This window comes from Desmodus rotundus, chromosome 3, assembly GCF_022682495.2.
Source record: "Desmodus rotundus isolate HL8 chromosome 3, HLdesRot8A.1, whole genome shotgun sequence".
NCBI lineage: Eukaryota > Metazoa > Chordata > Mammalia > Chiroptera > Phyllostomidae > Desmodus > Desmodus rotundus.
Genome location: NC_071389.1, coordinates 38,383,933 through 38,398,766, shown reverse-complemented (window position 1 = coordinate 38,398,766; position 14,834 = coordinate 38,383,933). Strand labels below are relative to the sequence as shown.

The 14,834-nt window shown below is 42.7% G+C and overlaps 1 protein-coding gene across 1 annotated transcript in view; it reads left to right on the top strand.

Annotated features, from left to right (window-relative positions):
* FYB2 (FYN binding protein 2) overlaps positions 1–14,834 on the top strand; it is a 133,742-nt gene that overhangs the window by 87,020 nt on the left and 31,888 nt on the right. The window contains exons 9-11 of the mRNA XM_053920609.2: positions 4,794–4,894; positions 11,446–11,480; positions 13,878–13,909. Of these exons, the coding sequence (XP_053776584.1) occupies positions 4,794–4,894; positions 11,446–11,480; positions 13,878–13,909 (168 nt within the window). The remainder of the gene's footprint in view (positions 1–4,793; positions 4,895–11,445; positions 11,481–13,877; positions 13,910–14,834) is intronic.

Here is a 14,834-nt window from a genome sequence, read left to right as displayed (position 1 = left end):
TTTAGATTTTCCAGAACTGTCTTGCAGTGAAACTTTTTAACCCACCCTCAAGTAATGTGATGCAGAAGAAGGTGAGAAAGGAAATGTACCTTCCAGGTATTTCCCACATGTTAACTCAGTTATTCCTACAATGACCCTATGAAGAAATTAAGGCTCTGAGAACCCAAATGACTGCTTCAGACCACACAGCCAATGAGAGATGAATGTGATGAATCCGAGTCCAGTGCCTAACATATGGTAAACTCGACAAAGAGAAGCTAATACTGTGATGGGTAATTTAATTGTTTGATCAAATGAGCAGATGTTTGAATGAGCTATGTGTACCACTTCTCCAGTATGTACAGCCTAATACAAAGGTTGCCAAATTATTCTCCAAAGGAGAATACTGTGGCCCAAGGCTGGACATGACAAATGCTGATGAAGGTAAGAGGAGGTCCCGAGTCCTTGCTTCAGCCAGAGAGAGCCCACTTGTTCAAAAATTCATTTTGAAGATAGATCTCCAAGGGTCCAAACACAGTGAAAAAGAATCTGCTTTTGTAAGCCATCTTTAACCCTTGCATCACATTTACAGAGCTGTTGTTTCTTCTCGAACCCAGATAATGTTGAAGATATCATCAAGATATCATAATAGGCCCTGGCTGCTGTGGCTCAGTGGATTGAACACCGACCTGCGAACCAAAGGATTGCTGGTTCGGTTCCCAGTTGGGACACATGCCTGGGATGCTGGCCAGGTCCCCAGTAGAGGGTGCTTGAGAGGCAACCACACACTGATGTTTCTCCCCCTCCCTCCCTTTCCCTCTCTCTAAAAATAAATAAATAAAATCTTTAGAGAAAAGATGTCATAATAAAACACGTTTTATTATATAGTATTTAAATTACCAGAGGTTTCCTATAAGAAAATCAGGAAAGACAGAGATCTGATCTTATGCCAGTGATGAAAAGAACTTTCCAAAATGCAAACCCCAAAACTTATTTAAAAGAAAAACACTAAAATCTCTGTGTTCCAATATAATAATATTACTAGCACACTTTTTATAGAAGGACTAGGTGAAGAGGGAAAATATTTCATTCAACAGCCACAATATACCTTTAAGGTAGATTTTATTATTATTGTTTTGTAGAGTAGGAAACTAAGGGTTAAGGGATTTGTCCAATACTTTATCATTAGAAAGTAGAAGCGCTGGGATTCAAATTCAAATCTGTCTGACCCTAAGCTCCAAGTCTGTAATTCCACACCCCCTCCCATTAATGTCTACAGAACTGGAGATAGACTAAAGACTTAATAAATGTGGAAAGAAAGAAATTGAAGCATAGATATATTTAATTCATAGAGTTATTTCTTCCCTGCTATCCAAGTCCTTTATATCAACCCACACTGCATTAAATCAAGGCAGATCTCAAATCTGGTTTTAATGGACCAAGAAAAAGATAAAAGACATTCGCCAGTAGCAAAAAGGGAAGTTTAAATATATCTACAATATCTTTTTTCCCTCTTATCATTAATCCTGAGTCTTCCTTTCAGTAAAGACAATTGATCCGAAGATGCCTTTTTTTAACATTTGAGTGAAATTCTTTTTGATCAGCTGAAGTTAGGTATTTATTCATTTCTGACAAAAGTAGTACCAGAAATTGATTTGACATCTTCTTTCAATTTCTCCACAAACTGTTTTTTATTAATGAAGTTAATATACCATAGACCCGATAAGATTGTTAGGCCCTGGAGCATGAGATACATGGGATGGATAGTCTATATTTTAAGAAAGTTTCTTTTGATTACTTCCTGCAGGGGTAAGGGAACAAACTAGTGAGGGGGAAAATTACTGGTGCATTAGAGTTTATTACTGTTTCTTTCCAGCAAAATTAACTATTCATACATATTTAAAATATTACAGAGACATGAAGAAAAGATACCTGAAAAAATCCAAAATGGCCAAACAAAGGAGGGAAAACAATTGGGTGAAATGTGCTTAGGTTATAACAATAAATGGGCACAAAAAAAGAAAAGAGAGAACTCTAATCTTTTCATTGTCTAACAACTATTGGATATACCTGTAAATGGAAAAAACAGGAAGAATACCAAAATGCTAAGACCTTACTTGTGTTAAGGTGGGAGAATTATGGTAATTTTTCTCCTCTTTACTGTCCACCTCAGGTGTGACATAGTTACTTTGCATTTGCTATGGGCACAGTTGGAGTCCCTCCTGGTTCACTCTCTCTTCCCAGGGGCAACCCCAGCTGTGAATGCAGGAGTGTGCCCGTTTAGTGTATTTCTTCTACTTCAGCTACAAGCTCACACGTCTGCTGAAGATATAGTTTACATTTTTGTATAAATGGCATCTTATTTTATCCTTCTGCAACTCGATTTTTTTCCAGAGCTGTGTTTTCATGGTGTCTGTTAATGCATGTTCGGTCTAGTTTATTCATTATATTTACACATTGCCTGTATTTCTTTATGAAACATGTCAGCTTGTTCATGTATTCCCTTACCGAAGAACATTAAAGTTGTTTCAAATTCTCGCCCTTTCAAATGCTGCTGCAGTAATCATCCTCATGTATTTACAGGTGAATATGAGCAAGTTTGTCTAGTTCATTTTTTTTTTTACCTAGAAGTGCTAAACAAGAGTAATTAAACAACTTTAGTTTTACTAAATATTGAAAAATTATCCTCCAAAATATTTGTGCCAATTCATACTCTACAACCAGTATGAAGAGTTCCTGTTTTCCATTTTCTTGCTAAGTGAGGTGTTTTTTCCAGCTAAGATTGTTGCTAAACTGAAGGGTGCGAAACAAATTGTCATTGTCTTGATTTTTATTTTCCTGTTTACCATGGGGTTGTTGGCTTCCACGATGTCCGCCGTGTGCTTTTGTCCGATTTTCTATGGGTTTATTTGTTTTTCTATTGCACCAATTTCCAATAGAGTTCCTATATGAACTCTTTGTTCCACTTTGCTATTGTTGTATTTGTTAGAGGTTAATCTAGTTAAGAAAGTTTATCTAGTTGGAATGCTTGCTTGCATTCCAACCTGTTAAAATAATCTGGACAGGTTTTCTTTCGCTTTCATTGTTTCAGTATGATTAACTGCAGTAACAGAAATTCTGATGTTGAGTTATCCTTTAAGTACTGGGAAATTTTTAGTTGTTTTAGTTGTTTTTATTACTGATGCATTTTTCCATTATTTTATTTGAGCTAAAATGTCTTAAGTGAGATTGGGCTATATTTTTATTTCATTGTTTGATCATTTTGTGGTTTTCACAACCAAATTATACTACCATTTAAAAATGAGTAGTGCAGGTTCCCTCTTTCTTTTCCCTGAGATCGGGCATGAGACCTTGCTGATAAAACTATTCGGTGGAGGAACAGGCGACAGGTGGGAGAAGTGTGGAGGCGGGTAGGGGAAACGGTGGGTGTGTGTACTATTGACTCAAGCCCTTAAGTGGTTTATTGGCCTATCGGTCTCTCTACTTCTTCTTCAATAACTCTGGTGATTTTACGTTCCTCTCTAAATTTGTTGATTTCCTCTAGATTTTCAAATTTACTGGCAGAGAACTGATCATAACATTTCCAGTTTTGTCCTCTTTCTTGCCTCTAATTTGTGTGTGTGTGTGTGTGTGTGTATAAAACCTTCTCATTCTATTCTCCTTACTATTAACTTTTCCTTTAATACTTTCCATCTTTTAATGTCCCTGTGCTACCCCCTGGGTAACTTCCTCCGATCTCACTGACTGACCAATTCTCTCTTCTGCTGCATCCAGTCTACTTTTCAACCTATACGTGACTTTTTTTTATTTCAAGAACTATATTTATGATTTCTATAACTTCTTTCTCATGTCTTCTAATCTGCATTTTCTCTTTTTATACACTTTTATGCCTTTTATCCCTCACTTCATTTCTACGAACACATAAAACGTACTTATATTAAAGTCGCTTTCATGTCATTCTGCTATTTAATTCTCCCACAAGTCGTGTCTTCTGACTCTCTGGTGGCTTACCTCCTTGTGGGGTATGCACTTTGACTAGAAGCTTGTTTTGAGTGGAAATCATGTCCTTTAGAAACCATAGGCGTCGTGGGCTGTGCAGTCCTGTTTACCAGATGATCTCACATTCGCCTTACCAGAGGGGAGGGCTGGATTTCAAGTAGCCTGTCGGCTTTGCATCTCTGACATGCACAGATTGTCGGTGTTTAGAACCCACACGTGTGCTTTGGTGGTGGGTTTTCAAGGCTCTGAAATCTCATGGCAACTCTTGTGTAGCTCTATGGCCATCGTCAGACAGCAGTCTTCCCTGCTGAGTCCTGGGAGAGTGCACAGGTATATTTTAGAATTTGTTTTACAGGTGGGATGGCGCTTTGTGACTGGACTTTATGCTGATGGCTCAGTTTCAGCTTCCCACTCAGATGAGGCCTGCGGCCCAGACCTCTGACCGAGACATTGGATCCCCAGCCCACCAGACCTAAGACGGTTATCTGGTTCCAATTTCCCTGAGTCCCCCCAGCTGCAGTTCTCATTTACATCTTTAATTGTGAGGTTCCTCTCAATGCCACCTGGGGAGTTTTACCTTATTGATTTGCAGATGAGTTATGAATTCTTTGTGCAGTTCTTTGCATTGTTATATTTCATCCAGAATTTCTATGTAGTTAGAGTAGAGCTGGTGTGACTTCCATGTCTGCTGAGGTTACCATGTTGGCCAGACATACTTATATTACCTCTCTAATTAGGAACAATTACAAAGAGTTTTACAATATGTTTAAAGAAACATTTTATTGTAACTAACCTTTTTTCTCTATGCTTCTCAGTGCCGAATTTGAAGAACCACATAATTATGAGGCAACAATTTCGTATCTGAGACACTCTGGCAACTCCATTAACCTGTGCACCACAGAAGAAATTGCTGATTGTAAGTCTACTAAGCCAATTAATAGTGTAACCTCATATGGAATGAAAATGTGTCAAAAATGGTATTTTCCTTCAGCTCACTATAAGTTTAAACATTCACACCCATGCTGTTTTGCAGTCTAATTTCTTCTTTTGCTCTTTGTCTAGTCTCTCAAAATTAGGAATACATCCCGTTGGGCATCAGTGCTATCTCACGACTCCTAGTGCTGCCTTCTCTCTACCTTCCTTTAGTCTCTCCACCAATCTACTGAGATGCTTTGCCTTTGGTCACTATGTGGGAGGGGAAACCAAGATATGGCGATTCATTTTCCTTCCTTGTCCTCCTATAAAAACTTCATCTTTCTTCTTATGGTGTCCTTTTTGAGCTCCCCGGTAAATCTCTGTGTGCAGAGGGAGATAACAGACCATGTGAATTAGGGTCCTGCGTTTAGTCTGAATAGGAGCACAGGATTCCTTGAATGGATCTGACTACTGGTTCAGGGCTAAGTCTTCCTGCCCCTGGTATCTCCAAAAAAGCTCACACCTTTCTGCAAAAACAGAGACCCTGTCAGGTAAGAAGATGAAGAAGTAGAGACTCATAGCATTTCTACAAGTTCCTCTGTCTTTGTTCTGCCTATAGGATCAGCTGATTCTCTACAAAAGGTATAGATGTTGGTGCCAGAATGAACACTACTGTTTACCGAGCTTACACTGTGGGCCATGGTTCTGTGTTAAGTCCTCTGTGTATACTCCTGCTGACAGAGAGATTTTCACCCACTTTTAGAGTCAGGAAACTCAAGGTCAGAAATTGGGTTACACATGGTCACATAAGTTGCATGTGGTAGAGATATAATGTGAAATGGGCTCAGCCTGCCTCTGAGAGCCACACTGTTTCTGCCACTTTATGCTGCTTCCCCCTCAAGGAGGTTTAGCTTCCCTCAGGAGGGTTAGAAAGAGATCTTCTGGTCCAACCTCTTTATTGTATAGACAAGAAGCCCAAGGCTCTGGGAGAGGAAGTCATTTGCCTACAGAATACATACTTAGCAGAATACATTCTTACAAAGTTTGTGGGGTAAGGGTCAAAACCCATTGAACTTGACCTACTTTCCCCCAGGAAATAAGGGGTTTAAGAACTACTGGAAAAAAACTCACTTTCTCCTACATGGGTAACATCTAGATTTTCCCATATGGCTTGTAAAATGCTAGCCATGAGAAGAGCAACTCCGCCCCCATCACCCTAAAAGGCAATGCTGGCCCATACCTGGCTTGTCTGGGACCCTGCATGATGGCATGGCTTCTCAAATTCTCACACTCCCATGAATTACCTGGGGATCATGTGGAAATATAGATTCTGATTCAGTAGTTCTGGGTCAGGCCTGAGAGCCTTCATTTCTAACAAGTTCCCTGGGGATGCTAATGCTGCTGGTCCACAAACTACACTTTGAATAGAAGGGCTATGGGCCCACTCGGGCTACATACCAGCTGCATGTCTTTCTAAAAGGCTTACGGCTCACTGGGCCAAGGAGGTGCTCCAGTTAAGGCCTGCAACTTCTCCCTCTGGACTACCTGAGACCCAGAAAATCACCTACTCCTAGGTGGCTCCTGAGATCCTACTCAGTCCTTCTCCCTCAGATCAGATGGGCTACAGGGTGAGCTCTTCATGGCTGGAGGGATGGGGTTTGCACATAGACAAGGTTCCACCTGGTGCAGGATGAAGCTGAAGACTGGAAACAGGAAGTTGGTCTCGAGACCTACGTTTGTTCTCTCCAGGCCACAAATGGTCAAGTTGGGCCAGCCAGGAGCATCATTCAAGAAACCCAAAGAAAGAACCACTAACCCAAGCCTCTCCTCAGTCTTTCTGAGAGATTCTTTGTGTACTTTCTTTATGGATGGTGCTGTTAAGGAGGAAAGTGTCTATAACTGAAAGGAGAGAGGGCCCACAAAATGAGCCAGCAATACCACTGAGAAGCATAGGGCAGAGATAGAAAGGGGATGGGGTGGGAGAGGGTGAGGGTGGAGAGGGCGTCCCCTGCCAGAGAAGGCGCCCTTGTGGGAGATCGTTATAGACCTGCCAGGCTTGAAGACACTGAAGAACCCAGTCTGGGATCGAAATGATTCTGTTATGTGTCCCCACTCCTTTCCCAGCCTCTCTCTAAAGAGACGAGCTACGGTTACCCTACAGAAAAAAGAAAGGAAGGAAGTGGACTATTTTACTCCCTCTTGTACCTGTTCACTTAACTTTTCCATCCTTTTGCACCACTTTCTGGTTGCATAGCATTTGAACCTGTTTCTTCACATGCAAAATGGGCATAGTGCGTCCTTTGCAGCGTTGTCCTGAGAGTTCGATAAAATAAGACATTTAGACTCAAGTGGAATTCTGCTTTGCGGAAGGTCGAGCAGATACATTATACTTTTCCCTAGTCCTGCTGCTAAATGCAACTAAAACCCTGGATATTTACAAAACAAGCCTAAGAAAATTACAAGACTCTGAAAAGGTAGAAAGAAGAAGGTAAAGCAGCCAGGACCTCAGGACCCATGGAAGGGTAGGTGGTGAGATCCCTGGTTTTCTTCTTGCCTCCTGTGTCCCAGACTTGGAGCTGAAGAAGCCAGCAACCTGGAAGCATCTACGGGCAGAGACAAAATCAGCTCCCACAAAAGCCTCCTCTTTCTAGCCAAAGGGGAAGCCTAAAAAGACAGAAAGCCTCTAGACAATAACCACTCTACTCCAGCCAAATACCACAGAAAACGCTGTGGCCCCACCCCTATGGAAATACTGGGAGGGGGGGGGGGCGGGATACCATCCTCCTCAGGCAGCAACGATGCCCACCTGCCCCTCCTGCTGAAATGGTTTCATAGAAGACCACGTGGGGAGCTTGAACTTCAATGCCCCACCCAGCAGTAACAAGGTGCCCCTTCCCCTCCCTGTTGGGACGGTATCAGCTGAGACCTAGTGAAGAGTCAGGGCTTTCACAACCGCCCAGGAGGGCGTGAAGGAGGACACGGGAGCAATAACAAGTCACTCTGACCCCACTCAGCCGCTCAGCTGGGGTGTTAGCTGCTGAAACAAATGGGGAGCCGGAGCTTCCACCCCTGCCCAGCAGTGATGCAGCACCCTTTTCTCACCTGGGTATCAAGGAGGCCAAGAAGTGGGGAACCTAGATTTCTGTTTCCATCGGGCAGAAGAAAGGCAGTCCTCCCACCTCAAGCGGCCAGGAAAAGCCAGCTTAAACAGAAAGTTTAAATAATATCCAGAGTCTCCTAATATAATACTCAAAATGTCCAGGTTTCAGTAGAAAATCACTCATCATTCCGAGAACCAGGGAAGTCTCAACTTGAATGTAAAGACGTGACCAGCAGATGCCCTCAGCAATGACTGAAGTGTTAGAATTTTCTGACAAAGACTTTAAAGCAGCTATTATAACAATGTTTCACTGAGCGATTATGAACATAAGTGAAACAAATTGTAAAAAGTCTTACTGGAGAAATAGAATGTATATGAAAAGAAATTATAAGGACCCATTGACAAGAACAATGCAGGGGGGAATTGAATTGGAGGGGGGTGGACAGGGGAGAGTAATGAGGGGAAATAGGGCAACTACAATCAAACAATAAAAAAAGAAAGAAAATCCAAATGAAAATTTTAGAACTGAAGAATATAACAAGAAAAATAAAAAGCTCCATGGATAGGCTCAAGAGCAGAGTAAGGGAAACAGGTGAATCAGTGAACTGGAATGAAACAACAGCAATTACCCAGCCTAAACAATAAGAAGAGCATAGACTGAAAAATAGAATGAACAGGGCTTCAGGCTGCCTGTGGGACGATAGCAAAAGTCTTAAACCAGCGTCCTGGAAAGAACGGAGGAAGGAGCCTACCGAAGAAGCCCCGGCAGACATGGTTGCTGAAAGCTGCCCCAGCGTGGCGAGTAGAAGTCAATAACCAGAAGACGACGGGAACTCTCCGGACACTTAGAAACCAAACAACGTGTTTCTGAATAATCCATGGGTTAAAGAGCAATCTCAAGGGAAATTAAAACACATATTTGAATTGAATTAAAATGAAAATATTACATATGCGAATTGGTGGGACACAGCTTGCGCAATGCTGAGAGGGGAGTTTGGAGAGCTGATGCTTACAGAAAAGAGGAGAAGCCTCAGATCTAAGGTCCCACCTTAAGGACACAGAAGAAGAGCAAAGTAAATCCAAAACAAGTAAAAGAAAAGAAATAATAAGATAAGAACAGAAATAAATGATATTGAAAAAAGCAAAACAATAGAGAAAAATCAATGAAACCAAAAGCTTGTTCTTTGAAAAGATCAAAAAAATTATCAAACCTCTAGCGAGACTGACAAAGCAGCAAAGGAAAAAGACCCAAATTAACAACCTCCGGGATGAAACAGGTGTGATTACAGACCCTGCAGACATCAAAAGGGAATATTATGACACATATAAATTTGACAACTTAGAAAACTGCAACAATTCCTTGGAAAATGCACACTACCACAACTCAATATAAATCAATTGTTGTTTCTGTAATAGCAGTAATTAATGTTCATCTCCTGTCCTGGTGGAAATGAGGTAGAGAAGCTTTTCCAGGGTCACACAGGGAGTTAGTATGTGGAGAAAGAGCTGAGGGTCTGCAAGGCGTGACCACGTCCAGCAGGTGGAGGGGTGCTGAGGCCCATCTCGTGACATTTTCTCCCAGCTGCGATAGAGCTCTTCAGTGGAGAGAGTATCTAACTGTGTGAAAAGTGAGCAAGGGCTGAATCCTCGTACTAAAATTCCCAGGCCCTTCCTGACCATCGGGGGTCCTTTGCACTGTATTTTCCTAACTTGAGGGTAAGTTTTGATGGCAAAACATTATTGAAGAACCTCCATTTTGTTAAAAAAATAAAATTATGAATGTATTGTTAACTTTGTGTATTATCCTTGTTTTCCAGCCTTGTCAAGTACATTGTCGCTGAGCCTTGGTTGCCCCATTTCTAAGACAGAATAGCAACAACTCCCACCCAGTGGCAAAGAGAAGCAAACAGACCATGAGTTGTTCATTCTTTCAATAAACTGGAGGAAGGAAGAAAGAGATTATCACTTTTTTAATTGGAAAAAATATCTACACTTTGCATGAGGCCATCTGCATCATAAGCAGTATTTTTAAATGTATTAATAGCTAAACAAAGTTTTTAAAAAATATTTTATGTGTTTATTTCTTTATTAGCAAGAGGGGAAGGGAGGGGAAAAAAGAGGGAGAGAAACATCACTGTGCAAGAGAAACATCTATTGGCTGCCTCTCGCCCACGTCCCGACTGGGACCTGGCCCACAACCCAGGCATGTGCCCTGACCGGGAATCGAACCGGCAACCCCTTAGTTCTCAGGCCAGTGCTCAACCCACTAAGCAGACCAGTCAGGCCATGAACAAAGTTTTTAAAACAAGTAATATCAGAACATTTTAATGCCAAACCCATGAAAATAATAATAACGTACAATTACCAAAGTTGATATACATATTATTAATCACCCAGACAGAATTTTAGGTCTGTGCGTCAACAACCACGTGTAAGTAGACCCTGAGAAAACCTAGGGTGTCCTTTAGTGATTGATTGTATGTTTAGAATAATAACGGTTTAGGGATGCAACTTGCTGGTCAGTCTTCTAAATGAAAGCTTTAGGACTCTAGCAAAAGGAGGGGAAAGAGAAATGGGGGTGGGGAGTCCTATTTATTACACGTGCGTATTTATTAACAGTAGGAGAAAACTTTTATAGATAATTTTTAAGCAAGGAAAAAATCAAATTAGCAATTATATCAAAAACACATCACTCTCTATACAATGGTGATCTGCTAGGTATATTCCAGTTCTCACATCGCCTCCTTTAATCTCCTCATTATCTCTGTTAAGGCAGGTACCAACTGACCCCATTTCACAGATGAGCAAGCTGAGGTTCAAAGAAAGGAAGTAATCTGTCTACAATCCCACGGGAAGTGTCAGGACTGGGATTTGGACACAAATTCTTGCCATTGCTCGTATTTGTTAGATTGGCTTCATGTCATTTAATAAAATCCACGGAACTGTTGAAATAATCAACAGGTATTCAAGCCTGAGTTGGTGGTCTGTCTCCTCTTGCCCAGCTGTACAGAGGAAACCAAACACTTGTGGAAGAAAACACTTTTAGGCCTACTGTGGAGTTTGTTTTGTTGAAGTGGGATTCAGACTATTCCTGACCTGCTTTCCTTTCCTTTCCCCTTCCAGTTTGCCTTTTGCTTGCTACCAGTAAATTTCAGTGCTTTCTCTTAATCATGGAGAAGGAATGTATTTACCAAAACAGGAAACTCAAAATTGTTTTGAATGTTTTCATTGACTGTACGTTCCATCCTGGAAGTCCCCACAGAAATTAAATCTGTGATCAGTGACCTGAGAATCTCCCAAACCACCAAGACAAAGCCTCACACAGATCGATGTTATAAAGGTTAAGAAAACTGAACTCTGCTGTCCTTCAAATTGATTTAATACTGGGTACTGTGAGAAACTGGTATTATAAGACACTGCCTTGAAATAATTGTTTTTCATGTTTATTTTAGCAACTTACGAAGTTGGAATTGAAGAACTCCAAAAGGTATTTTTCCTCTCTCCTTCACAACTTTCTAACTAAAACAAGGGTGCAGAGTTGATTCTTAAAAGTCGTGTCTTTAATGAAGGAGAAAAGTTCATTGTTTTCAGTTTTCCTCTGGTGTCTGAGGCTTTTCCAGACTCTGAACTGATGAGACTCTGAAGCCTGAGCCCTGTAACATCAGGGGCAGCAGATGTGTGATGGAATGATGGGGAGAGATGATCCTCATTCTTTCCCCGCCCCTTGTCTACAGCAGCCAGCGCCTATGGGCCCTTCCTGTCTCTCTAGAGAGCAGGGTTCTTTGGCACAAGACAAATTTGTATACCCTGTGCTTTCACAGAGTGACCATACCCTTGAAGGCCCATTTTCTGAGCTCCTGGTGGGCCCGGTGCTGGGTGACCCCTTGGAGGCAATGCAGCAAATTGATTAGGACCTAACCAGAATCACTGGCCTCAGTCCCAGCTTCTGACTGTGTAAACCTGAACCTCCCTTTCCTTACCAATCAACTAGAGGTAACAGAAATACCCACATCTGGGGTTACTGTGAGAAGGAATGTCAAGTAAATTCAGGTAAACATTTTCATAGGAAGTGCCTGGCATCTGCTCCATGCATTTTGCTTCTCTGAGCTTACGCTGTATCTTCTGTAAAATGGTGTGTTCTCCATGAGGGCAGGAAGCGTCTGCCTTGGGGTTACTGCTCCTGCAGCTGTAGGTACTCAGTACAGAAGGGGACCAACACTAGTTTCACTGAAATGCTGAGAAAACTAAGTCAGACAGAGGAGGTAAGCACCTAGGACTGCACCTGGCACACAGTAGGCACTTACCTTATGCTGAGACTGGGTCAGTTAAGGTTCTGCTCTTTTCTTATTGAGTACCTTTAGTTTAGATCTTTTAATTTCCTGCTTCAGTTTTCTTATGCTTACTGGAAAGGATTGCTCACTGTAGCTAGAAAACTATAAATGATTATTATTCCTGTTAGTGAACACAGAAGCATTCCATTAAGATGCTTCACTTACCTGGCGACATCAGCAAGTAATAAACTTTTCTGTAAAGTGAACTCTCCAAAGGGCCAAATTTTATCCCATGCAAAATTAAAAAAAGCTTGAAAGTATTTTTAATTTTTCATTACATTTTTAGCCTTCAGACGCGTATTCTCTTCATCTCTGTATTTTGAGTCAGGGCTCGAAACCGTTGCCACCGGTTCTTGGTGACTGGAACACAAGGGGCTGCGTGGTCACAGTCCCTGCCCTTCTCCATGAGATGCTGTTGGGCCCTGTAGACGCTCAGCGCCGGTCACCTTCACACCAAACCACCTCAAGCCTGTTTGCTCTAATTGTTTTCTGACCATCATCACCCCTTTCCACTCTCAGTTTCTTTGTGTCTAACAGCGAGTCTCTCCTGCAGTCAGGCATGCGTGTGCCAGGTGCCCACTGTGTGCCAGGCACGTGGGCACATGGGGTAGCACTGCTTCCACTTTACAGGTGAGAACTCAGGGCCCAGGGGGCTCAGTAACCTGTTAACAACGTAGCGGAGATCCAGAGCGGGGTCTGTCTGACTTGCTGCACCAGGTCTGCCGTCCAGGTTGCTAGAATTACACAGAGAATTGAACCCATGGTCCCCAAATGAAGGCCTGCGGGACTCCCCCAAAAGGAGAGCAGCAGACCTGTTGGACCTGGATGGCGCAGCAGCAAATTGGAGGCTGAGGAATTCTCGGTTTCCTTCAGGGTTCTTGGCTACCTCTCTAATACTGAATGGCATCAACTCTGTGATGCCTGAATATGCGACGGGCTGTGTTGTCATCACTGGGATGTAATTTTAACGGAGTCAAACCTAGATCGCAGGAGAGCTGGTTTTTGATCAGAGTGCACAACCAGGGAGGGAGAATTCCCAGCACGACCTGCACGCTTGCCGATTTGGCCACTGAAACACAGGGGTGGGCAAAAGTAGGTGCACAGTCGCCCTGTGATGTTCCTTGGAGTTAATAAAGCCATTGCAATAATCATAACCTGCATGTCTTTTTTCCACATGAACAGCGATAAACCTACTTTTGCCCACCCCTGTATTGCTCAAATATCACAAATTCGTACTTTCTCATAGGACTTAACGGTTCTCTGTTCTACAGATGCATTCCTGGAAAGGTAGGCAGAAAAGTTTGTTTTTCTAAGTGAAATCATGCATTCCCTCTGGCATACACTATCACTTCAGAAATGCTTGTTTTCTTTTCGGACTGACCAGCACCCCCCTGGCAACAGTTGGTGGAATTTTCTGCTGGCAGCGTCTACATTTGCTTGTACTGAGATCGCGCCCACCTCACCCGTTAGTCTAGTCTCTAATGATCTGTAACCAGAGACCTGGTCGATTAGGGTAGACTTATGAAAATGACCATTTTCCTTTTTACTTTCAGCCTTGGAAGAGTTTTCTCCACCAAGAACTTAGGTGAGTTTTTATCTTCAAAAGGAAAAGGATTAACCCAGCCACTGCCTCTCTGATGACTGACCTGGTATTCCTGGATGGGCCCACTCTGATTGCAGCACCTGACCTGGCCAGCACCCCGTGCTGTGCAAGGTTCCTGGTGCAGAGAAGGGGCCCACACTGCTCTCCCTCAGCAAACCCTGAGTCCCCAGTGTGTGTGAGCCACTTGCAAGCCACCAGGACTGTAGCAGTGACGGAGGTCTAGCCACTATCCTCAGGGACTCTGGATTTGAGGATGTGCCACACAATCCGACAGGCATGTGACAACGTGGGAATCCCCAAGAACTTAAAATTTCCAAAATGCCCCATGCTGTTTCAAGTCTCTTTGCCTTTGCTCATTTAATAAACTCACCCCAATTTAATGATCTGGCAAACTCCTACTGATCATCAAATGCCTCCTCCTCTAAGAAGCCTTCCTTGATTTCCTGTCCTTTAGGGAGTGGTGACCAGTTCCTTAGCTGTGGTACCACTGTGAGGTACACATATGTTTGCACTAAGGTCACCATGCATTTGTGTGTTAACACGCCAGTTCATTCTCACTCCCCTCCCCACTCTCTTGTCTGTGAGCTCCTGTGGGCAGGGCCCATGTTTCCTTGTTCTTGATATTCCTGGCACCTCTCGTGCCTCCTGGCCCAGAGCAGGGTGTTGGCACATAGCAGTGGTCATACCTGCCTCTTCAGAGTCACTTTCCCCCGGGAGTTATTTTTAATGCATTAGAATAAACATAGTTGGTGAGCTCTGGAGGAGCAAGTATCAAAATTTCCTGGCTGAGGTCAGAAACACAGGTGCTGGATTATGGGGTGCCTGCTTCAGCTCCCTTTGTCCCTGTCCTTGAGTTCCTGCCTGGGCCCCATAGTTAACCCTTTAGCACCTAGCACAGTGTGGACAT